The following is a 26,311-nucleotide window of genomic DNA, read 5'->3' as shown; positions in this document are numbered from 1 at the left end:
GTTTTTGTTGTTTTGTTTTGGGGTGGGGTTTTTTGTTTTGTTTGTTTGGGTGTGGGGTTTTTTTTGGTTTTGGGGTGGTTTTTTGTTTTTTATGATTTTTGGTTGATTGCAGTTGGATCCACAAGCTCTTAGTGGTTTCTGTAGTTCTTTTGGGCATAGATTTGAAGACTGACCCATAAACTTACTGCTGAGAACAATGACTGGAAGTGGACTATTATAAATGATTATTTGGGATATGTTATGGTAGTGTCATCCCTATTTACTGAAATGCTTGCATCGAATGCTGTGGAGCCAGTAAGAACAGCAGTATACATAGCACTTTTGGTGAAGTGGCTGAAATTTTGTTGCACTTAAGAGCTATCCTGCCAGAATTCCCACAATTAAGTTCTAAAAAGAAAAATCCAAATTAGAAAACCCCACCAAGTTCACCATCATCTATCTTATGAAGCTCGAATAAAGAAGCTTTCAGGTTCTGGATGCATCATCAGTGCATCTCTCTCGTTCCTTATTAACATCCTGTGAGTGTTTATCATACTTCCTCATACATACATATCTCTGCAGAGGATTTTGAGTGCTTACCAGCAGCCTCCTTACAGCAAATGCTCCACAGCAGCAAGAGCCATTGTTTCTTCATCTATATATAGATATAAGGACCATATAACTTCTAGTGAGAAGTTCCAGATGAAGAATTATGTCAAAATAAATGTGGCCGTATTTTAGCTAGCTCTGTAACTCAGGGAAGCATTGCTAGCACTTCTTGCTTGTGTCGTCTTAGTTTCTTACCTCTGAAACATTCATGATTTGCAAACTGTATCTATTATAGTTAGTGGTGATACCAGCACACCATCAAAGGTTTGAGGGAAATGTTGTTCATGCAGCAACAAGTATATTACAAGGTGGGAGGGAATAAGCCTTAATCTAATTTATTTAAAGTAAAAATGTACTCTGAGCTGTGCGATCACAAATGATGTGTTTGTGAAGTAGCAACTTATCTGAAGTGTCTGAAGCTTTTTATTTCAGACTTGATTAATCTTATTCAGAATTTGGTCTCCACATGTGAGGTATAGGCTGAGAAAAAATTGAATAAAGGGTTGGAATTGTTCCACATTTTTGTCTTTCCAAGAGGATTTTTCTTTGTGGTGAAATGCAACAAAGTTGTGTTTTTCTGCTTTTTAGTTCAGATGCCCTGATGTACAGAATATCTATGGGTCATTGTAAGTTTATACATCTGTGTCTTTTTTCCCTCCTCTTTTCAAGCTGATTGCTTGTTTCTCTGAGGGGGACTTGCAGGACTATTTGTTTTCAATAAAAAACATGTGGTTTATGCCATTTCATAAGCTGAAAGCCTTCCTAGATGCTGCTACTGTAACCTCCCTGCTGCCAGCACCTCAGTTACTTACCTATTGTCTGAATGCTTGGCATATACATTCACCACCACTATTTTTTTTTTTTTTTAATTTTTTATTTTTTGTTACAGCAGCTACATATTTTGGAAAGAACCGAATGTCTGCAGAATATTTAAACTGAATCTTTCTGGTATTGCTCTGTGTGTGTGTCTTTTTTTATGCTTTGACAGGGAGGCTTGTTCTGTGGCCTGCGTTCTAGGAAATAAATAATTTGTTTGAAAGCTTGGGTGATTATAGTCTTTCATAGATTTTTACAAAATCAGGTTAGTAACATCTCATACACTGAAAGCAGTCAGCCAACCAAGCTGATAAACTATAGCAACCTCAATTACCAAAAAGCTGTGTGATTTTTAGTGTAAAATCATTTGAACCTCTTGGGTTTTTTTTTTTTTTCCTTTAATAAATACTTCATGAAATCAATTCTGTTACTCTATTTTCTGATCTTAAATTCTTTAATGAACTGCTTTGGCAATAGAAGTCGCTGTTTGTACTTGCGCTTTAGTGAGCTGTGTTTAAGTGAAGAACCTAGGAAAAAGTAATTATGTGGTCTCTTTTTTAACCTGTTTAAATATGTCTGCATCTTCTGGACTATATAAGAACTGTCAAACAGTATGATACAGTGTAAGATGTTGCTGCAGACATACGTTTATGCTTACCTCTTAAAGATGTTTCTGGCTTTGAGCTGGTACTAATATGTGTAGTTAACAAAGCACACGTGCAACAAAAAAGGTTAATAGAATATAAATTGATTGGGAACATGAAGGGTGTGTGGAAGTTTCCCTGTATTGATGAGGTGGTCAGATTTGCGTCATACATGAGTCCAAGCACTGTAAAAATATCCAGACTTATTTTGCATGTAGTAAAACAGACATATTTTGCATATAGTAAGGGAACTGTGTGGGGAAAAGCTATAAAAATAGGATCAGTTTTGTAATAATCTGGATGGAATGTTAACTGATTCTAGGTCTACCAATTTTTTTTTAAAGTCAGTTCAGATCTGGGAGGTGTCTTTATTTTTCAGTTGCAGCACCGATCCAAATACTGAATATTTGGCTGAACTAATGTAAAGTTACAGAATTGAACAGCAGATAATTTAAAGACTGATGCGCAGTCATCCCTTGATGTACATAGTCGGGATAACTAGTTGATGAATCTGGCTTGTTTCTTAAAAACTTTTCTCCAATGCCTGTTTATTTTGTTCAGCCTTGTAGGTGTTGAAACAGAATTTGAAACCTGTGATTTGTCCATATTACTAGTTTCGTGTAACTATATTTAAAGGATTGTATTGAAATCGTGATCATCTTGTGTCCTAAATACAGGGGGTTTTTTCCATGCTGCTTTGAAAACTTGGAAAAGTTTTGGTTTTCGAGATCAATTTTTACCTGAATAAAAAAAAAACCCCAAACCTCTCCAACCTCCCCCCTACCTTTTTTCCTTTTTTTTTTTTTTTTTTTTTCCCCCCTTCAGGTTGTCTTTCACATTTCAGATAATTAATTATAATTAATTTTCATGCTTATGCTTAACCTTTACATCAAACAAATGACAGTTCTTTTAAAATGTGACAGATTGTATAAGCTGTTCTATGCTGTTTCTGTTGCTTCTAACTATCCTGGTTTTATGTATTTTGAATGGACTAAAAACTTGTTCATCTACATCCTGGGAATATGTTGGATTTCTCATGTTAATAAGTATAGAAATCCATTTTGAAGATGTAGGTAATAAAATGTATCTGTCCATCCCCCAGTGCTCTCTAAAACAGTGTTCCTGAGTTATGTAATATCATGGATGGTAACCATTAAGACCTAGTAAAAAACTGATTGATAAAACATTGGTCCATATGCTTTTCTGTTTAAAAAGTATAAATCTGATTATCTGAATTAAACTAATGAGTAGCTCTTCAAATTTCACATGGTAATCAGTAGTGTGTATGTGGCCAGGAAGAATGCACATTCCAATTTTTTATTTGTTAAAGTGTTACCCTGAAGGACCTGTGAATCTTTGCATAGTATAAAAAGACTTGCTCACTCTTCCCCTTATTTTCCTCTGAAAAAGTTAAGTAGGGGAAAGGGCAGTATTTTTGTAGGCAATTTTGGAGCTGCTCCGAAGTTTCAAATGGAATATAGCATGCTTAAAACACATAAAACGGAAATCTTGGGAAACAAGAAGCAAATCCCTTAACCTTCTCATTTTGCTGCTTATGATAATGTCCAAGAATCTTCACTTTATTTGGTTATTCTTACGACTCACATATTGGCAGACTCTAACTTAGCATGAGTAGAAAAGGCTCGTTCTTGTATAAAATCATATTACTCTTTACAGTTAGAACATAAACTTCAGCTTGAAGTGACAGCTGCATCAAGACAAATGTTAGTTAACAGTTTCATAATCACCATGGAGTTAGGCGCCTGCCATGTCTATACATGCAAGTTGTACCTGCATAGTCAGTGGGGGAAGATTGTTCTTGAGTTCTAGTGGGCTGTGTTCTCTCTGCGTCCGTTACCACTGTTGAACTGCTATGTTGTCATGTTAAAGCCAATAACGAGTTTGTGAAAGTAGTGCTTTAGATGGCTCTGATTTGTCGCTTTTTGCAATATGCTCTGCTGTAAACTGATTTCCAAGTTACAAGTGCCTGAAAACAATAATGGACAATAATGGACACAGTCTGTTTTCTGTTGAGGCTTGCTGTTCAAGGCAGGTAATTAATAAGAATTTGTTAAATGGTTGATATTCCTTTAGTTGGACATCTGGGAGACAGAACTTACTGTTGCCAAATTGTACTTAGTGTGGACTCAGCATTCTGCCAAACATGGAGCACGTGCTTTTTAAGTGTGTGCCAAAGGATAAAGCAGTATGCAGTCTTATAGTTGATAAATACAAGAAACTTCAGAATGAACTTTTGGTGTACACCTTCTGGCTCTTATGACTTTCAGCTTGCTAGATAAGCTTGCTTTTGGATGCTGTTCAGCTTCGTATATTTATAAAGTTGACTTCATCTGGAAAAGTTAGTATGGAATAAGTACTATTTCAATGCTTTTTGACTTACAGGGGTCTAGACTTCATCCAAATAGTCTAGAAATGGTGGGGAAGATGGGAGAGACTTCAGCTTGTCTTAACTTTAAAGTAAACCCAGTATTTTATTTTAATTAATAAATTAACATAACCTGAAGTTTTTCAGCGTTTCAACCATTTGAGTATCTCACAAACTAGTGAACTGCCCGGAATGGTTGAGTCCTCAGTTAATGCTTTGTGTCAATGATTCTTAATATGAATAACTCTTGTTATTCATGATTTCCTTGAATTTCGTTGCCAGCCAACTTTCAGTGTCTATCTAGGTCGCTGGTCTAAAAAGAACCGAGATGCACTCTTAAAGGGAGGTTTCTTTAGATGTCTTTGCACTTGTGGCAGACATAAAAACTTCTTTATTTGCCATCTAAAATGTGTGCTTTAAAATTACTGTTACTTGAGGGTGGGTTAATTTCTAAAACATGGGAAAAGTCTTATGTTAGATTTTTATTGCTTGAAAGTAAAGTTGGGTTTCCATTCTGAGACACTTGACATAGTTATATATTAATGGAAGTAATGGAAAAGTTTATCAGTGGTACTTCAAAAATATACCTGGTTTATTTTCCCTTAGCAGCTAATGCTTGCTCTTAATTCTCTTTACCAAAGGCTTAGGTGCAGTTTAATAACGTCTGTGTTCTGGTTATGAGCAACTTCTACAATATTTTAAGACTTAAGAGTAATTTTAACTTGAGAATCTTTCTGAGAATTTTTTTCTTGCTGTTTTAAAATGCAGTAAGTACACTTAACCTGAGATTTTAAATACACATGAAAAGCAACTGCTTGTCATAAATGGCAAGCATTGAAATAATGTTAAGTTGTTCCATGTGTTAGTGCCCTGATACATGAGCTCATATAGAATTTACTGTGTGCAAGATATCTTCTTCCTCTAGGCATTGAGTAGACCAATGTATTTAGACAGCAGGGGAGCAATGGACTAAAGCAGGTGCAGCAGCTGAAATTGTGATGGCCTTTCAATGATTCTTGTTTAAATCATTAATCTTCCTGAACTTGTGAGTTTCTCAGACAGGGCTGGACCTTATGGTTTATTACTGTTTTATAAGGTTTACTATAGAACCTTCTACTTAGCATGAATGCTTACCACTACAATTTAAAAATATACACGTGTATTTTGAGGTTGTGTGCACATCAGTCTCTTCTCACTGAATTTGTGGAAATGGCAGGTAGTATCTACTGTATTACCCAGATTCATTGAAAAATTTTATTTCACATGACTGTGTTATCACCAATAAGATGATGTGAAATTCATGTCAGATACATACTCTGGGCAGGAAACTTCCTTAATGTAGGCCAAGGAAGCTGGAGTCATACTGCAGTGTGTCTAATCTCAGCCATTACTGTTCTACTTTTTATTCAAAATAGGTGCAGCCTCAAACAGTTTTGCTAAATTTTGTGATTTCCACTCCCATCAAATTTTTTGATTCTTAAGTTCCACAAGATTTTGATGTTTTAGGAAGGCTTGATTTAAATTTTGCATCAGTGGCTTGGTATTTCTCATGTTAATTTTTGAGTGGCTTGAATTCTTGTGCTGCATCAAAATGGCATTTTAAGATGAGAAACTGATAGTTGTAACAATTGTAGTATGATATAATCACCTTGTAGATGTGTGCTTTTACATTATTTTCGTGCAAGCTGAATTTTGTTTTTTAAAAGCATACCTTGTTGTTCAAGTTACCTTGAAACTGCATATAGTTTTGCAAAAAAATTGTAAGGATTTGTTATACATGCCTGTATGCTGTAAGTACTTGAATGAAATGGTCTCACTAGGAAGATCTGAGCAGTTAGTCTGTGGGTTTTGCACCCCTCATGGGTAATAAGGGTTATCAAAATGGAAAAGTTAAGATTTAGCTTTATTTGGGGTGCCTTTTTAGACGGGGACAGTATCAACACACTTGTTTGATGCAGTAGTGAATACGTTAATTCTGGCAATGGGGTGCAATCATTCCTGTAGCAAACTGTGTCTGATGGGTGAACTCATTATCTGGATAGTTGTTTTTAAAGCACCTGACATGTGGAGCATTAACAGGCGCTTCAATTGAAAATGTCTGTATTAATCTTGAACAGTCTTCTGGACAGCACTGCCATGAGGATGTCTCCAAGCTCAGTTCACTAGTTCTTGCTCTGAAGTTCTTAACAGGTGTCAGAAATGTCATCGCATTTCACAGGAGTGTGCTTCCTGCAACTGCTCAGCCTTAGCTGAAATGTTTAATTTGCTGGTATTAAAATATAGCTAATGGCTTGTGCCAGTCCTAATCCTTCATGGTTACATAAAGCGGTGACCCTTTCCGCACTCCAACAGCGAGCTCTCACTGCTTTTCTTTTGCTGGTTCTGTGTCCAGAAAAAATAATAAAGGAAACTTCCTGCTAGTTCAGTCAGGTGAACTGGCTCGTCAGCAGGTCAATAAACACCAGAAACACTGTAAAGGAGGGCATGGAACCAGGCGGCTTGGAGCAGGGGCTAAGGAGCAAGGAGTGGGATTCTCCCATTTGATAACAAGCTGTTAGATGAAATCAGCAGTCTAGCCAGACCATGGGTTCTGTTTCTTTCCAAAAAGTCTTTCAGATCTGAGCTCTCTGTGCTTTGAGTACTAATAGACACTGAGACCTTCTGTCTGACTAGAAAGGAAGTGTTCTGTACATTTGACACTTTTAATTGGTAGATTAACAGATCTGAATGCTTCACTAGTACTCCTGGAAATTAAAATTCTCCAGTGTTGATTTAAAAGCATTTCTGTACTAGTAAATGCAGGGAATGACATGCGGTGAATTTCTACTTGTGTTGTTCAGGAATCTGGACTATAACAAGACAATGAATTGCTGGTTGATATATTCTAGTCATGGTTTTACAGTGGAACCTGTGGTATAAATCATAATATAGATAGCTGTTTCACAACTTTCAGCACTAGTGATGCAGAATTAAGAGGACCAATTATAGACTTGCCTTCAGGCACCTCCAGCCATATTTTTTCTCATCAGTTAAAAAAAACAAAGCAAAAAACCCCTGTGCTCTCTAAGATAGAATATAGTAGGTTTTTTATTAATATAATGTTGGAAGTCTTTTGACTACTTTTTAATTTGATTTGGATTTTTTTGAAATGGGTTGATACATTTCATAGCTTTTTGTTTCAGTTACTGAGGTATTTAAACAGGGTGCAAAGGTTAAGTAGCTTGAATTCTTTCAGTAACTAAACTGCATCTTTAAGAAAGTTAAAGTCCTTTATCAATCTGCATTCATGTGCATAGTGTGAAATGTCTCAGTGGACTATGCTATCATCTGTGTTCTTTGTTGAGAGAAATTTTTTGAGTTCAAAACATTGTCTAAGGATCTTTCCTCTTTCTCTGCCATGCTTTGTACTTGGCATTTTTTTCTTTCTTCTGTAAAACCATTTTCTTTCAGATCACCTGTTCATTTTCCCATTTTCCCCAAAATGGAGAGTCAAAGACTTATTTTGGTTTGCTCTCTGACTCATTTGCCATCCTCCTTTACAAAGTTGACAGCTGCTTCATCACCACATTGATCCTGCTCTGGATTCAGATGTCAAGAGAGATGACATTCTTTGTAGAACAGTCTTTTTTTAAAAGTCAGTTTTAGACTCCATAAAGGCACCTTCTGCTATCTTAGGCTAATACAGGAGAGGAAAACAGAAGGAGATGGTTAGCACCATGTACAAATTGGGAGTTTTCAGTTTTGATAGAGCCTGCAGATAGTTGCTGTTATCAAATATAATTCAGAGACTATGGATCCTTCAAATTGTTGAATTACTTCTCTGTATCACACTCTAGTACACAGGTTCTTAGGAGCAAGGAAATACATCTTCACCAACCTTAATTTGTGTTTCTGTGCAGTCAGTATGCAGCTTGTGGAAATTAGGCACGGAGTTAACTAACAAAGTTGATATATTTTTGTGACTTGGAAGACTGTTGTCCTAGTATAGCGATTTGTTCTTGAACATTTTGTACTTAATTCTGTACCTATGTCTTGGAACAAAAGTAGTTTTTACAAAGTTAAGATTTTCTTCAGAGGCACCAAAGAATAACGTAGTATTTTTGCCTCAGTTGTGTTGTGTTGTTTTGTTTTCCTAAACAAAAAAATTTTTAGACATCTGAATTTCTAAGCATGTGAAAATGATCAGTCAAATATTGTTAGTTTTATTTTAGTAAATGCAATGCAGATGATTTCAGAGAGTTATATCTTCTTAGCAGTTTGAACAGGTGGCCTATGTTGGTGAAATTGATAAAAAGTTAAGTTCTCTAACAAAATGTTGAGGCTTGGCACTTCTTAAATACAGTACCTTCCGGCCCATTTAATGTTTAGGCAACTGAGGAGGAGCAATGCATATACAAAAGTTTGATAAATTCCCGTGGTAAAGGCAGGGGAACAGGCATGTTAAATAATTGAAAACTTGCTGAAGCACACATATTTTACGATTAAATGCTACAACAGGTACTACGAGGCTTGAGATTTTCTAAATAGTTACATTAAGGCTGCTTTCCTTATCACTGAATAAAAGACTGAATAAATCATTCTGCTGATCTCCGAGACCATCAACTGTAGTTTTATTTCTGGAAGTATGTTGACTAATTAAATACTTTGTAACTTCTTCAGGGCTTTTGAATTTTTCCAAGTGATGCTGGGATCCAAAATTATGCTGCATTATAGGTTTCAAACTATTAGGCTCTGACTGCCACATGGTTAAATGTTTTTTATCAGTAAAAGAAATTGTAAGTGACTTTTAATTATATCCTGATCTCAGAGCAAACCAAGACTTTCCCTTCACGATGCTTCAGCACAGGATGATCCTAGAGGATCTTTCATGAGATCTTAATACCTTGTTTTATTTAATTCTCTACTTTTTTTTTTTTTTAATAAACTGTTTGCAGTGAGGATTTTTCTTCTCTTTAACCTTTCTTGAGGACAAGGATCTTGAGAAACACACTGATGAAGTGTCACTTCATTCAGCAATGCTGGGCAAGTCTGCTGTAGTTACCTTGGCATGTGCAAAAGGGTTTTGATGTAGCAGCACAGCTATTACGGAAAATGGAAAGCAGGCAGTCAGGCTTTCGGTAGCTGAATTAGCAGTTATTTTTGACTCTCTTCAGTCACAATTGAAATATTTGTTTGACTCTATTAGAAGTAAACCTGTGCAGGATACTTCTGTTGAAAGTGGAGAAAACTATTTTCAGGATAAGGTTTCATCTCAATAAAAGCTTTAAAAAAGGGTATGCTGAATACATCCAACTCAACCAAATAGCTGCCTTGCTAGTGTGGGTTGATGACCAACGCTTTAAAGAATCCTGTCTGTCATATGTAGGTGTCTTACCCTGGCAAATTAATGAGGCCTTAGGTCGGTTTTGACAGTAACAGTGTTAGATGGCTTTACTCTGCTAAAACTCCACTGTGCTCTTCAGCTGATTGATGATGAGTTGATGTGAGCATTCCAGATGAAAAGAATTTAAAAACTACCCACAAAAAACCCAAGCCACAAACAAAACCCCAAGATTTTAAAAGCAGGATTTAAGGAAACATTCAGGTTTTTCTGTTGAAATTCAAATGAATTTGAATCCTTCTTACCTGCTGTCAAAAGTAACAGTTTAGTTAACTTTTTTTGTAACCAGACTTGAGAAAATGGTCTAGTCCACTACATTTAGTTGTTTTTTTTGGAATTATTCTTTTGTTAGGGCTAGGAGTAACATACTATATCAGACAGTGATTCCTAGGATCATTTCTTCCCTGCTAAAGAAGCATCACTTGTTTTGTAGTCTTCCAGATTCTTATACACGCCTGTGAAATTTTGAAAATTACTGAATAATACACTAAAGCAGCCAGCTAGTTTAGAACTTCATTCTCTGTATGTACTGGGACAGAAGAGAGCACAAAGATTGTGAGATTCAACCTGCACTATATTTCTGTGTTTGAATGAGTGCCATTCATAATTAAATCTGGGGTACTACATGGACTTACTCCAGGTGAAGAAACATTAAGAAAGAAAACTAAATACAGCAATTTATTGGTAGGAGTCAGTATAGCCTGCCTCCTTCCTAATCCTAAAGATTGCTCATAGTTTTCAAAACTGTTCATTTAGTCTGTTGAGGGAGGGAAAGATGTCCTGGTGCTGTCCTTGTTCTTTATTATGTTCTTTATTTTGCCTTTCAAACCAGATTATTTTAAGAAAAAAATTAATGGTAATGGAGTAATTTTTATCATGTTTTTGTTTGCTTGTTTGGGGTGCTCTGGTCCTTTTGGAGGTGGACCAAGGTTTCATTTCACCAAGGTTTTTTGTATTACTGCATAGACCAGCACATGGTTCCAGCCCCATTGCCAGCTCTGCTTCCTTGTTTTAGGCAAGGGATGGCCAAGGAACTAGTGAATTGGGGTGAGACTGGGAACTAATTAGTTTACATTTTTCAGGTAGAGCAAAGAGTCTGTGATTGGACCAGGTTTGAAAATAAACTGGTTTGACAGTAAAGAAAAATGCATTTGACAAGGACTACCCCACACGAAAAAAAACTGGGATGAGGAACCAGAAGTGGATAATGGGATGTAGCTTGGTTAATTTGGGGAAAAGTGGTGCCTAACGGTAGCGGAGACAATTTACAAAAGGAGGTAGGAGTACTGTCTTGCCAAAGAAAATAGGAAACAGCAAGTTTAATATTGAAGAATGTTTAGGGTGATGATAGATTGCAAGACCAATATGAGATAAAGACACACCCAGAAAAGAATGAAGTGGGGAAAAAGACAAACCGGAGAGTGTAGGATAAGAGCTGCAATCAGCAGAAGTGTTGGCTAATTAGTGAGAATGCTCTCAAGCTCACGCCTCTTTCTGAGAAAAATCAACAGAGAGTGTGCCCAATGCTTTTTATATTGAGTCAACACTAGCAGCTATCAGTACCTTCCATTATTCTAGTGGGGAGGCTGAAGAAGTGCATTTAAAATTTCTGGTCCAACTAATTAGTTGTGTGTGTAATGGTGTGATGCCTTGCAGCAGAAATTGTCCAGGTATGCTTAAAGGTCTGAAAACTGGATATAGGCTAAAAAAACCCCCAACATTAATATTGCAGTGCAATATTAATGCAATAATAATTAATATGAATTATTAATATTTAATAATTAATGCAAGATCGCAAATTTCACTAATATTTAACATAATATAGGTGAATTATGCTTATGTGTTGGTAAGTCCCTGGCCACGTGATCACATGCTGTTTCTTTTGGAGAATTTTGATTTATGACTTCTCTGGGAGTATTTAATGCATTTGCTGTGTAGGAACCCAGCCCTGATTGAACGCTCTGTGTAGTGGACAATTTAATTCCATTTAGGCTAATTTAAAAGATGCCCTCTAATTTGGAATGTTCAGTCTTTACTTCTGCTTTCTGTTTATAAAGTAGGCACATAACACTGCTGCTTCAGCTTGTGAGTTTTTCTTTGAAACACTGGACAATGCCACAATGAAGAAAGCGTACACGCAAACTTCTGATTTTTTAAATGGAGCATGAATATCCCTAGAAGTCAGTAAATAAGGCTGTGGAACCATACAGTGAGTAATGAGAATAAAACAAAATACTGAATTAGCTACTCACTAATTGAACACTGTCGATCCCACTGAGGCAGCAGTCCCATGTTTTAAGTAGTACATGATCAGATAAGACTAACACAGCATCTATACAGAGGTCACTTTAAGGTTTCACAGGTGAATTTTTACTTTAGTGCTTCATAAACTTGAGTGTTTAGTATTGCAGCCTTAATCTGTGTAGTTCTGTGTATTTGTTTTATTTATATATTGTGGGTTTGTTACCTACACGGTTCACTGAAATATTTGTCTATTAGGAGACTTAATATTGTCAAGAGGCCATCTGTCAGGATTTTGCTTTGCATAAAAGCAACAACTTGGTGAGAGTATCTTTGTACACGTTCCTCTTGGATCGCTCAACGTCAGTCAGCCTGTTTAATAGCTTGCCTAATAACTAGGGAAGATGCCATCCTCTAGAAATGTTTTTTTCCTAAAATAATGTGCAATTACTATCATTCTACTATAAGACAGAAACTTTAACTTTATGGCTGCAGCTAGTGTAATGAAATGCAGCCATGTGGTATTGGTTACTAGGTCAGGTTTCTCGCAGAAAGATTTGTCTTCTCTCTTGTGATTTACATAAATAAGTAAACCAACCCCCTAAGTTCTCTTTAGTTTGCTAGAATTCACAAAGCATTCTAACAGTGCATTTCTTCTATTGGCAATGGAGAGAGATGTAACTGTATTCGCTTTGTTTGGCAATATGGATAGCGTTCATCAAAAAAGCATTGAGGAAAATGTATTTTAAACTTCTACAGGGAGCTGCTCTTCAGTTCAGGACCATGCAAGATTGATTTATCTGTGTGGCTCCATAGAATTCTCCATATGCCCTCATTTCAGTTGTTCAATGCATGAAGGAATATATTCAGCATATAATTTTTTGTATTAAATGTATATATACATATATATGTACATCCATATATTTGTGTGTGTATGTGTAATATGAAAGGGTTGCTATAAAATACAGGCCTTATTTCAGGAAAGCAGGGTTGTCTTTGTTCAAAAATATTGACTCTTGCACGGATTTATTTTAAAATTATCTTTAGGCTGCGTAAGGATTCCCCCCTCCCCCCCCCCCCCCCCCCAGCCCCCCCCCCTTTAAATACAGGCCAAGTTTGTCAGGGAATTAAATGGAAGAGCCATAACTCTTAGTTTATAGCAAAACAAATAATTTGAAATGGTTATTGTGTTTTAACAAATCACTATTTATCAGATGATCCCTGGTAACTATGTGCTTGATTTTAGCAAGTAAAAACATGCTTGAGTTTAACTAAACAAATTTTACCCTGAGGAATGTCAGCTGGCATGCAGTAGCTCCAGTTAGCATTATTAATTCATTCATGATGCCTGCACCATAACTTCATGGGCAGTAAATATACTCCTAATTCTTACAAACAGATCCTGTAACTTCACAGTTCAAAACAAATATAAGGGGTGTGAAAGGAGGCATGCATAACATCTCTTCGGTTAGTGCAACAATTTCATGAGGCTGTTAATCATAATTGCTGGTATCTATTCCTGGGATTAAAATTAAATATACAAAGCTGTTGCCCAATTTTATGTACGTTTGAAAGACTACTGCAGCAGCAGCAGCATCTATATGCTGTGACTGGTGCTATAGGTAATTAATTCAGTAGCATAGCCAATATGCATAATAGATGATCTATTCTGAAAGAGGGGAAGAAACCAAATCCACCCATCTTCTTCACTTTTTCTGAATTGTCATGTTGGAGTTTGCTATTTCTAGTGCTTGGGCTAGAGGTAATACAGAATACCGGTATTCAAGATGACACCACTTCCAAATAGAATCAGAAAGTTGGATACACATGTGAAACATCTACAAACAGATTGGAAGTACATAATAAAATCAGGATTTTGTCTCCACTACAATTATGGTATTTTAAAATGTGCAGCCCAAGTATATGAAAAACAATCTGGGTTGGTTTTTTATATTATTATATTTAAACTTGTTTACTCGTTGATTTACAATGCTTTCTTTCAGTGAGCTAGGCTGAAAACAGCAGAGGACACCAGTTGACAGTCAGTTTAATTTGCTGATTCATCTGTTACAGTGATGGCTTCAGGCCAGAGCTTGGCTTGCAGACTAAAGACTGAGAGCTGTGAAAATGCCGGGCTTTGAAGGAATGTTGGTAAATTGTTGCTGAGTGAAGGCAGTGAAAGTTTTTTCTTTATTTTTGAAGTGATTCTAATTTTGCATTGACAGAAATCCTTCTACCTTGAACTTGCAGTCTTTTTTAGTTTAAATGGAGACCAAACATTAGAAAGATACAAGGATGGAACAGCTGGATATTAGTTAAGTGCTGCTTCCACGGATATCTTGTGCAACCAAAAATGCAGCTCAAATAAGCTTATGTTTCACAGCAATCAAACAGAGTTTTGGCAAAGGCATTGCAAATGTCGTCTTTTCCTGGCAGACTTGCAAAATAAACCTGCTGGGTTAAGTAATGAGACTAAAAGGGAAAAAATCCAGGAAATCTTTTCTTGCCAACAAGCAATCTGGAAGAGGGTTATGACTGAAGAATTGATGGTTTCTAATTTAAAAGAAAAGTCTTAAGTAGATTTAACCCTTTTTGTATGAAGTCTGACTCTGAGAAGAGTTTTGAATATCTAATTCAAACATACCATGAGAGTACGGCTTCCCCGCCATCCCCCTTCTTCTAACCACTAACAAAGGAACTAGAAGTCATTTATATGAACAGAACAAATAGCTCACTGCCTTCTGCTTTTCAAAATAAGTTATTTCAGGAGAGGGCATGCTGTCATTTAACAGTGTTTTGTATATAACATCACTCTTCTTCCCCATAGCTGTAAACACCAGCAGGTATGCTGAAAGTTATAGGATCCAGACATATGCAGAATATGTTGAGAAAAAACATGAAGAAAAACAGGCAAAGAGAAAATGTACAGAAGATAGTTGGAAGGAGATGGAGAGAAAGCGGTTAAAAACTCAATCCACACCTTACGTTTCCCAGAGTCGATACTACTGTGTTAACAGGTGAGACTTTTCCTGCATTGCCAACTCTTGTATTTTTATTGTATTTTTATTAGAAGTCTAGCAGTTTTCTGGTGGTTCTTAACCAATAGGTGACTTTTTTTCTGTACATATTTCTTCACATAGAAATTAGTAGTGGTACATCTGCTGTCACAAGATCATAGGTAAAGGAGCAGAGGGATTTTGGTCACAAATGTGATTAGACAAATTTTTAAAATACTGAGGTTTTCAGGGCAGGTCAAATCGCAGCTTCTGAGCTTGATGTAGCAGCACCATTTCTTATAACCAAAATAAAAGAATTATTTTCTGTATTCATTTGACACCTCTGAGTGGCTTGTGTCATCTGGAAACTTAGCTGTAATCTTACACCCTTGTAAAGGCCCTCTTGGTTTTTGGATGACTTTTCATGGTGATAATACTGCCACAGAGAAGGGTATAAATGACTGTCTTGAGCGGTCCTGATGAAGTCATCCTTACGCTTCAGAAACAGGAAGGCAAATGATGATACTTGCATGGCTTTAAGTTTTTGGAGTAAAACCTGAAAAGAGTTTTAGTTCATTATTTAAGGACAAAATTAAGTCAGGAGATGCTGGTTTTGATTCTGGTATAGTATGTTGCTGTGTGTATTTCTTGTTCCATTTTTATCCTCTCATATTAGTGACAGGTTGTGGATATGATGGTAACAGGAGGCTGCTCCTCAGTCATCTGTGTAGCTGTGAAAGGGAAGGGTCTTTTAGTGTTAATATAATTATGTAATTAACCTATGAAGTTACTGCCATTCTCCCCCCTCCCCACTCCTCCCCCAGATTCTATCAATTCTCTATGAAAATAAGTTTCAATGGAGTCTATAAGTTACATGTAAGGTTGTGGTTTTGGGGTTGTGGGTTTGGTTCCCCCCCACCCCCTTCCCTGGTTAGACAGACCAAATGAGATAGTTATAAAACCAACACTGAGGTTTTTCTGCTTTATCTTTCTTGGGAATGCTATGATAAGTTCTAGCTTTCATTATATCTTCCTGTAAATGTTATGTCATGTAACAAATCTACTAAACTTGTTCTGTTCTTCTCACTTACATGAGCTTATGATTTGCCTACTTTGCAAAATTAAATGCAGGTGTGTATTTTGGGTAGCTGTCAAATTTTTGTGGCTTTTGTCATGGTGGGAATTCTAAATGTGTTAGAGACATGTTTGATCCCTAAAAACCATATGGAGGAACCTGGTGATAAAATCCATATTAAATGAAGTTAGTTCAATTGAACTATTATACTTAGGAAAACTTGGGAGTGCATGCTGTGAAGAGATGAGGAGCTCTAAACTTTGTCCTGGCACTAGTTTACACGTGGCTAAGGGTTAGGTCTACAATTAAGTCTGTATTAAATAATCTGAAAACACTTACCACATCTTGAATCTACTGCAAAGAAACACTAAGTCCTAGTTTTATTTCTACTAGAGGAAGTATCTTGCCTCAATGAATATTGTTTTTTGGGTATCTCACTGATTCTAGACAGATGGTAAGAGTGGCAGCTTATGGTTTGAACCATAGACAACTTACATATACTTCAGAAAACAGTAAATGCGGAAAGCTGATTTGTTGTTATCTCGCAGAGAAGTTTGAGGACTACTGCAAATGTATTATTTGGAAAATTGCTGAATAAAATTTTCAGTGAATTTTTTCCCTAAAATTATGATACACCAAAATGAGTTATATGCCTAAGCACTTAATGTCCTTGGGAATTTTTGATCTTTTTTTTTTTTTTCTAGTTTTGTAAAATTCCACAAGAAGCAGCCTTGGTGTTAGATGATCAACACTTTGATGGCCTTGGATAGCAGCCTGTTTTTTGTTGATAGAACTTCTTTTGTAATTGATATTACATGCATTTTTGTTCTCTCGTTATTCCATTAATAAAGTGATTTGGTTCTGTCCCAATTTCTCTTTCATGCAGGTCTTCTGACATGTTTTTCTCCATTTTATTTTCACTTGTTACTAGTCAGGTTGTGCTCTCCTATCTTTTGTAAATGTTTCCTCTTAAGTGTAATCTGGTTAGGTACATGCAACTGCAAACCTTGTGTTTTTTCAGTTCACTCAGGATTAACATTTTCCTTTTGTTTCCAAACAAAGATTTCTCAAAAATATTTATTTATATTTTTATATATTCTATAAAACCATTCTTATATAATAAATATAACACAATACAAATATTTACGTGAAGCAGTCAGGACAAATATATGTGTGTGTATTTGTCCAGATTAATTTGAATCATATATAGATGAGCACTCAATACTGTGATGTATCTAGCAGCTGATCTCTTATAATAGCTTCGTGTTACTACATCCTTTATTTATTTATTATTTAATAAGCTTACTGCATCAGTTTCTGCCAGGGAGCACAGCTGCAGAATAGCTGTTCCTCTCCATGATAGCAATATATCCTGGCTACTTTTTCATTCAGTAATGAAGTTGTTGGGTATTTCTTGTAAGGAACTTTTTTATTAAATTGGCAGATTGATAAGTATGTAACAAAGGTTCTTTAATTCCTGTCTTGCTAAAAAAACTATAGTCCCATATTATAGAGAAACTACTCTTCAGAAGATAGTGTAATAGTATTAATAGCAGTCACAAGGTAAAATCACTTACAATTAACATATACCCCTTGCATATAACTTATTACTACTGTTAGATACCAAAATTTATTTTAATGGAAATATGCTTGATTATTCATGTGAGATGGAGAAGTAGATGAAAAACTGATGCATTTGACAAAACGTCAAGTAGTTAACAAGATCCCCTTCTCTAAAGTCGTTCGCTATTCAGAACACACTTTCAAACCGGATGGATCATGGCCTTTTGTGTATTATAGAGTACTGGCTATGTTGTGCTTGGCAAATAACTGCCTGCCAGCTCTGCCATGACTGTTAAATGCATGGATTTAAGATTTTTCCCTTAGCAAAATAGTGTTAAACCATAGCATGAAAAATCAAGTAGGGTATGCTCTATGTAAAACTAGATACCCTGCTCTACTTGTACTTACTTATTCTAATTTTCCTGATCATCATGTAGGAATGAGTAAAATAAAATAAGGCCAATGGCAAAAGGCTTACACGAGTATGAAGTACAGGAAAGTGGTATGTCGTTTTGCCTTACAAGTTTCTAGCTAAAACCAGCAGTGCTACATCTTCTGTCAAGTCAGGGTGCTGTTTGTAGCACCACTTCCTTGAATGTCTTTATTTTGCTGAAGATAGTTTGTCTGATTTTTGAAGTGTTCATGTATTTCTGCTGATGATTCTTTCGCTTTTTACAGAAATGGTTGTTTATAGTGGTTTATTACTTAAAAAAAGGATAAGAATTGGGAAAAGCTGAGTCATTAAAGATATGGATAATAAATATTGCAAGCAAATTATTATAGTATTCCAGTATTCTAGTGTTACTTCAGGAGATTTCACCTGCTCTTAAGCTGAAGTGACTGATTTTTATGATGGGTCAGTAACTACTCCCCCCGTCAATGTTCTTCAAAGTGAGAAGAAAACACAGCGTTTGTTTTCATTTAAATGAAATTTACTTGAAGTTGGAGGTCTATATATATCCAGGCCAATTCAAGATGCTCTGTTGTGATGGAAGTAAGTCGTCCTTTTAAAAGCCGGACATGCTTTTCCAAATCAGAAAATGTTTAATGCTACATCATCATAATTGCTTTCCCACCTTTTGCCCCCCTCCTCCACTTGCTGATTCTTTCAAAATAATTACCACAGTACTAGTTGGGTTGCTGCTATTTAGTAGGTGAAATGACATCACAAAGTTCATGGGCAGTTTAATCAGGTGGAGTCTGTGTTCTTTCTGGCAGTGGAGTGATATATAAGTATTCCACATCCTGTTGATTCATCTAGTACTAATGTTGCTAGTCATACTGCTGGAATTTAATAAAAATACTGTATTCTTTGTTGATTAGGATTGTAGTTAGTAGGAATAGAAATTGAGAATAAAATCTAGATTTTCTGTCTCTACGACCTTCCTGCAGTGGCATTCATCCTTGTCAGGTTTGCCTGTGGGCTGGCATTAAAAATAGGTCAACAGAAGGGAGAGGTTGAGGAAGGGCTAGTGGAAACTGCCATCATTGAAGATGCTTGGAACCCCACCTACCATCATCACTGACTGATGTGAAAGCTATATGGTGTTCACTAAGTAGATTTGCCAACTGTCAATGTATGATAGGCTTTTCTTGTTGTTTTTGTTTTTTGGGTGTCCCCCCTCCAACCCCCAAAAAAACCTCCTTGGCTAGTAATTTTAAAAAATTAGTACAATCTCCATTTCAATATACAAAAGAAATTTCAGAACCTCTTAAATATATTCTTAAAAAAAAAAATTATTGCCTGGATAACTTTTGTACATGTATGTTTTGAAACTTAAGTGCTACGTTTGTTAATGGATGATGTAAGTCTCTGTCTCTGAATGCTTCAGGTATCCAAACCATTTGAGGATCCTAAACAAGTACATCTGAATTGAACAATTACTGATGGCTATTAATTTGTTCAGTTCTTCCACTTGTTTAGCTGTTTCTCAACAGAGTGAGGAAATTGAGACAGAAATATGGGCATATTCCAGAATAGCTGGTATAATATATATATATACACATATATATATAAAACTGAACTTTGTGAGTAGTGCTCTAACTTGTATATACAACCATACTGATTTGCTACTATTGCTAAGTGAATAGATAATGTTGCTGTATGTAGTCCTTGAATCTTATTTTAAGTCGAAGAAGAATAAGACACACAAAAAAATCAACCCTTAGCCATCTAGAATCCATGCAATCAATGAATGAATGTAGAGTAAAATTAATATTTGGGGAGAAAGCAAGAAGTTAACAGTTCTTGATTATAAGATAAATATTTTGGATTTTGTGCTGCTGTTTTTTTAGTGGTGTTTTTTCCCCTTAAAGTATCTGCAGGAAGAACGTAAGGCCTAAAATTAATTTTTATTTTGTACTTTGGTACCCAGCTAAATGCCCATTGAAGGTCAAGAACTTGTTTCTCTTTATTTGCAATAACTTTTTAAGAATCTTAAGTTGAAAAAAATTAAATTCAGCCATAAGACCTTGCAAAAAGGGAGCTTCTTCCTACAGTGAGTGCAAGTTCCCTTAGAAGAGCCAAGTGCTCATAATATGGCTAAGAAATCCTGGGATCGTAATTTATGACTCCTACGTTTTCCTTCCTTAGCGTATTTTTTAGAATATCTTTCCCAAAAGTGGAGTTCTTACAAACTTTTCTAAACAATGTTTTTAAAAAAAATATATATAGTTTTTCATTTTCTAAATGCTGTTTCTTCAGCAGTCCTTTTTTCTTTCCAAACCTGGTTTTTGCCTGTTTTACAATATTGAAGTGTGTATGTAGGATAAACAGTTCTATCCAGCTTCTTGGCTTGCATCTTTTTATTGATGGTAGTTGTGGTGTAACTCGAAATGATGATTTGTAAGAAATCATGCAAGAAGGCCTTCTGTGTGTGAATGTTTGGAGGAAAAGCCAGCTATTCATCAAATGGTGTTTGTGCTCCTAAAGTGCAAGTAAGAGCATGAGGCGTAATCATATGTTTCATGTTTGTTTATTGCCTTTGGACATCCCAGAAAGAGTCTGTTTTAAATTGCAAAATATTCAGCTGAAAAAATTCCATTTCAAAGCCAAAACTATACAGCCAAATTTAACAGTCCTTTAGCTGAAACCTTATCGAAACACCATAATTCCCTGCTATTATTGATTAGAAAGAAAAAATAGCTTGTAAAGCTCTGTTCTATAACTCTATAACTTCTATTTAAATAGAAGAATAGAACATGGCTTAGATGCATACAGCCATTTTGTGTAGTACTTAATGAAAAACTAAAGGTTTGTAAGTCTAAAACTACCTTGTTTTTAATTGGTTGTTCTCAAAGAGCATTAAAATAGATGTTTAAGTAGCTGATATTCACATATTTAGAAGTTTGTAATGGGAACTACTTTTTTAATTATCCCCTCTGCTACTGCATTCTTTCTTATATTCATGCTAATTTTATTTTAATATTGTCATTTGTCTTTCAAGGAAACTTAACAATAGCATTCCAGTCGAATGACAATCTATGCAGTGTTATTTTAATGTATGCTGAATGAAATTAAGCTCTAAGTTCATCCTCATACTGTATTAGTCAGGCTTCATTCAAATACTACCTATGAAATGAGTGTGCAGTTTTTTGTGCTTTTTACTGTACCAGCCCGTTGGATGGTAGGACTCTTCACTTTGAGGCCTGATTTAAAGTTTATTATATGGAGCTTGATGGTTTTCTCTACCTTTATATAACAGAAATGCCTTTAAAACTGCATATAGTTCCAGGAGAGAGGGTGAAGTTAGCATGTAACATCCTTCAATATCAAGATGCGTATTTGAGGCTTAACAGTTGTATATAACTTAGTGTCTATTGAGAATGCTTTACAAGAGCTTTGATAACTAGAGAATAAAAATTAAAATTAAGCAGGGATAGAGAACAGCTTTAATTACATTTGAGTTGAGTGATCTCATCAGAATAGCAGCTAAGCCTGAGATGTCTATAGTACAAAGAATGAATATGTTCTTCTACATAAGCTTGGATTAGACAGCCAACTTATGGAATTTTATAGTTAAGTCAGATCTTCCAGCTAATGTAATTTCATGGTACATCACTTAACTACAGTTTATTCTACTACCTTCATAAGCATTTAATAGATGTACATCAGCTAGTACTATGTAATAGTTATTCTTGACTTGTTCATAATCATACTTCTTCTACATTTCAGTTTTACAGGTAGCAGTATGGCGGGAAAGAGAAGCATGAGTCCTATTCAGGAAGAAGCTGGTTCTGATGATATGGAAGAGGGAGAAGACGAAGATCCAGAATATGATCAGACAGACTCCTGTGCAGAGTCCCTTCCAGATGGTAAGAAGAGAGCCAAAAAGTTGAAAAAGATCAAGACAGAACAAGTTAAAGCAGGTAAGCGCAATGTTTGTGCGCATGGTTTTCTGTTCTGTTTGGAACTACCCTAGGCCTGAACAGAACTGAAGTTGTTTTCTTGAATGTCTCAACTTTTCTGGACTTACATGAATATAACGCAATAACTCACTGTTAGAAGTTATTTTTCAATAAGTTATTTAAACTGAAGATTGCATCATACAAAAATTGTAAAAACAAAAAACAACCAACCAACCAACCCTCAAAAAAACAAAACTCCAAACTCAAAAACCCCACAAACAAACAAAACCCCATTTGAGACCAACCAGGATGTATTTGATATCTTACTTGCTTACTTTTTTCCTTAAATTAAAGCTCCTTGAATATTTTTTAGCTGCTATTAATCTCTTTTTTTTTTTTTTTAATGTGACTGTCTAGTTAAGGTTACTGATATGTTTTGCATATCATAAGCAAAATTGAAGTAATTCTGGAAGTAGGATTCTAGAGTAGGTTTCCCTGTTAATCCAATACTTTATCACAAAATGTAAGGTTAATTTAAGGTGGACATTTTCCCTTAAGCTTGATTGGATGGAGTCGTGGCATAATTGAATGCACATAGCTTACCCTGCCAGATGTGCGTCATTAGACAACCTCTGTTGCTTGCAAATGTGTCCAGTTTTAATAAACTTAGCTGCTGCCCTGAAAGCTAATGTATTTGCCCTTTTATTTAGCACTTTAGGACTATATATCCTGATAGTATTGCACTAAGAACCCTTATTTGCGAGATAAGATATTTCTGTAAGTTGAGAAAAAAATGGAATTTCTCAATCTGGTCAGAATATTATTCATCTCTACAATTAAGCCAAAACTTGGACAGTCTACCTGTCTGCCCCTCACCACTCCTCTGGCACCCCTCTTGCCACAGTGCTGTTTTAGGTTGAGTGCAGTTTGACCCAGTCAGACTGCTGTTTTATATCCCTTGGTATAAATAACTAGGCTGCAACTCTAGTGAAACCCTTTCCTCTCTAGAACATTTCCTGAGATGTGTTGACTTCCCGAGACAACTCAATGAAGGGAGTAAGCTGCCAGACAGGTGCTGATCTACTGGGCTCTTAAACTTATGCAGGCCCTCTAGCTTTCTGGGTGCTTTGCATTTATGAATCATTTAGCTGTGGGGTTTTTTTCTGATAACACTTGGCTAGATGGTGATGAAAAGTGAGTGTGTTTAAAATCCCCTCCAAACATTTTGGATGGGTGAATCATAGTCACCCTTAACAGTTTTGCAGTATACCACATGCTCTGCGTAAGCCTTTGCTTATTTGAAAGGCTTACTGGACCATTAGCAGATCATTCACATTTCATGTGAATGAGGAATCTCGCTTTCAGGAGATGCAGATTTTGAAAAATAGAAGAAATAGTATTTTTTTGTTGTAAAAGTGTCTAATTGTGGATTTGCCCAAGCGATAATTTTTTTTTCTCCTGTTATGTATTTTATAATTTTTCTTTTTTTTAATCTGGTTTAGAACTCACAATGTAATGCTTGAAAAATCAATAGCATTTCTAATACAAATTATAAACCCAAATAATCTTTTTCTTTCTTCTAAAAACTGTTTTGATGTATACATTAGTATATGCAATGTTCCGTGTGGTGTTTGTAACCATAGCCTTTATTGTTCTTTATCTGGTTGAAGACACTTCACCTAGGGTTGACGTAAGGGGGTTTCTGCAGACCTAATACCTACATATTTTTAGCCAAAGTGTCTGACTAAACACAGGCAGGTGACAATTGGATGACTATGTTTCACCTGACATTTTTGCTACATTGTATGAGTTACTGCAGCCTGTACAAAAAAAAGTAATTAAATAACCTCAGGTCACATGAATTTAAACCTCAAAGGTTTGATTTTTATTGATCTATTTATTGTTGATTCTATTTCAACTTCTGTTAGTAATTTCTTGCAGAAATGGATTAGACTATATTAAAAAATTAAGTCGCATCTTAATTATTGGTCATCTGGAGCACTGCCTGTATTGAAGTATATTAAAATATTAATATTAATAGTTAAAACTTAATTTCAGTATCTGTTCTAGCCACTTTTATCCAGAAAGTGGTATTGTATACCAAGCATCCTTTTTCCTGATTTGGTAGAGTCAAATCTTTCTTAGCAGATTCAAAAGCTGTGTTTGGAAATTGCTTTCTTCTTGTAGTTCAGTAGGGCAATAGGGCCATGCAAGCATATGCAAAATGACAAGGCTGGCTATTGTAGTTCCAAGTATAAAATTCATGCTCTGTATTTAGCATTATGGAAATATACATTATCGGTATTAGTGTGATTCATTTTTCTTCTTCCGTTATTTGTGCTGGAAATATTCTTCACTGTCTTAACTGCCTTGAACAAGAGTAACTGCAAGTACACTTGGAAAAATAGTATTATTTCACTTTATCATCCCAGTAACTGCAAAACCAAAATTACTTGGATTAAAAATATTCATTAATTGCAAATATAACATTTACTATTTGGGTAAGAAACTTGACATAAAGCTTTTTTTTTTTTTGCCTTTTTTTTTTTTTAAAGTGCCTACTCATAAACAGTCTCTTAGTTTCCCTTTGTAAATATTGACTTGCTGGTAATGTATCTAGAGCCTCACTCTAGAAGCGAAAATATGTCTTTGTATGCTCTGAAAGAATAAAAAGATTCTTGATTTAATTTTTATTCTGTTCAGTGTTTGTGTATTGAAGTCTCTAATACATTGTTCCATGATTCTGTCTTTTAGGAAGCCTCACAACTAGTTCCACTGGAATTTTTGAAGTACCTGAAACATGGTAGGAAACAACTGCCCTAACAAGTGGAATTGATTGCAAGCAGCTGTGAGAATACAACTCTTGGAAGCCATACTTTATTTAAATAAAGTGGTGTTAACAAAGCAGTATGTGTCCTGAAAATCAGTTTAATTATTTTAAACTGTTACTGAACAATCACTGTCAGTTTTACTTGTGTGTATATTAACCAGTATATGATTTGTTGTTGATCATGTGGAATTCTTGCTGTCATAAATGATGTTAGATTTAAGAAGCAAGACTAAATGTATTTTGGTCACCTACTCTGGCATGCTGGCTATGAAATGTACAAAAAGAACCGGCACTCTATGATTTCATGCTAGGCTGTTTCCTGTGCTTGAGGGGAGTTACAAATCTCCTAATCTTAGCTATTTTTTCAGGCAGTATCAGTATGTGGTCAGCATTCTTGAAACAGGTAGAACTGCAGTTTCACATACTGCTTTCTACCAGTTACTTTATCTGGAAATCTTTTTTAGTTTTCCATTCTGTACCCAGCATCCCCTCTGCAGCCAGTATTCATCTAAATACCAACTTTACACATAACTTATCCTTTCAAAAAAACTGTAACTTACAGGTTTCTCAAAAATTGATTTCCTGGTGGGAGGTAGTTTTTCTTTGTTTTCACGTCTATTGCTGTTTTCACTCTTAAGTCTTGATCTGTTTCTTCCCTCCTCCTTCCCCACTGTGGGGTTTTTGTAAAAACGTTTTTTTTTGTACCTGTGACAAACCTGCTAACTGCACCAGCCCTTTATTTGTTTAAAAAAGGATCTGCATTGGTAGATTTCAGAAAATGTTTGATATTTAACATTTTTGTATCATGGAAATAAAAACAAAAGATGTATTTCCATAAGATGAAAATTAAAGACATTTTCTTATGAACTGGTTCTTTTTTTATTTATTAGCTTCTGAAAAGTTTTTAGTGAACTCTTCTTTTGTCTTCATAATATAATGACTTTTTTGTCAACCTGTGATTAGCAGACCCTTTTGGTCCATGGACTACTTTCAAGATATTTGTGAAATGTAACCAAGAAAAGCGAGCCTGTTGTCATAAGATTTAAATCGCTATGCATTTCCCTTGGATGGAGGGGGAAAAAGAGAGTTCTGCAAACCAGCAAGTTTAAAACTATTGCTGTGGAAGAGTGGAATATTAAGAAGACTTCATCAGATTGTATTTACATTAGTGGGAACCACTGTCATTTGAACAATGCAATAACTTGTTTGAAGGTATGCCAAAATTTGTGTTTTTTCAAGTGACTGTGAGAGCTATCATGAGCTTGCATTGCAAAGGGGAAAATAATTTAAAGGCATTAAGTGTGAAATTTTTTGTTTCTAACCTTGGAATACTAGCAGTAGTAGTATAATTAAATTGTGTTTTTAATAGCAGCCATATCATCACATTCTCACACTAAAATGTGGGAAAGAAGACTGTTATTAGTAATGCAAGGGGAAATTAGTAA

At 35.6% G+C, this 26,311-nt stretch overlaps 1 protein-coding gene across 10 annotated transcripts in view; it reads left to right on the top strand.

Moving 5' to 3' along the window:
- PARN (poly(A)-specific ribonuclease) overlaps positions 1–25,660 on the top strand; it is a 64,091-nt gene extending 38,431 nt beyond the window's left edge. For 9 of the 10 annotated variants that reach the window (XM_075718708.1, XM_075718705.1, XM_075718703.1 and 6 more), the window contains 3 exons: positions 14,883–15,072; positions 21,864–22,057; positions 24,791–25,660. In XM_075718708.1, coding sequence (XP_075574823.1) covers positions 14,883–15,072; positions 21,864–22,057; positions 24,791–24,843 — 437 coding nt within the window. In that variant the 3' untranslated portion in view covers positions 24,844–25,660. Of the gene's footprint in view, positions 1–14,882; positions 15,073–18,499; positions 18,684–21,863; positions 22,058–24,790 lie in introns of those variants that run through there. The other variant, XR_012831500.1, reaches the window with a different exon arrangement.
- Positions 25,661–26,311: the final 651 nt, after the last annotated feature.

Source organism: Pelecanus crispus, chromosome 11, assembly GCF_030463565.1.
Source record: "Pelecanus crispus isolate bPelCri1 chromosome 11, bPelCri1.pri, whole genome shotgun sequence".
Classification (NCBI taxonomy): Eukaryota; Metazoa; Chordata; class Aves; order Pelecaniformes; family Pelecanidae; genus Pelecanus; species Pelecanus crispus.
Note: the sequence above shows the minus strand (reverse complement) of the source record. Positions and strands in the feature narration are given on the sequence as shown.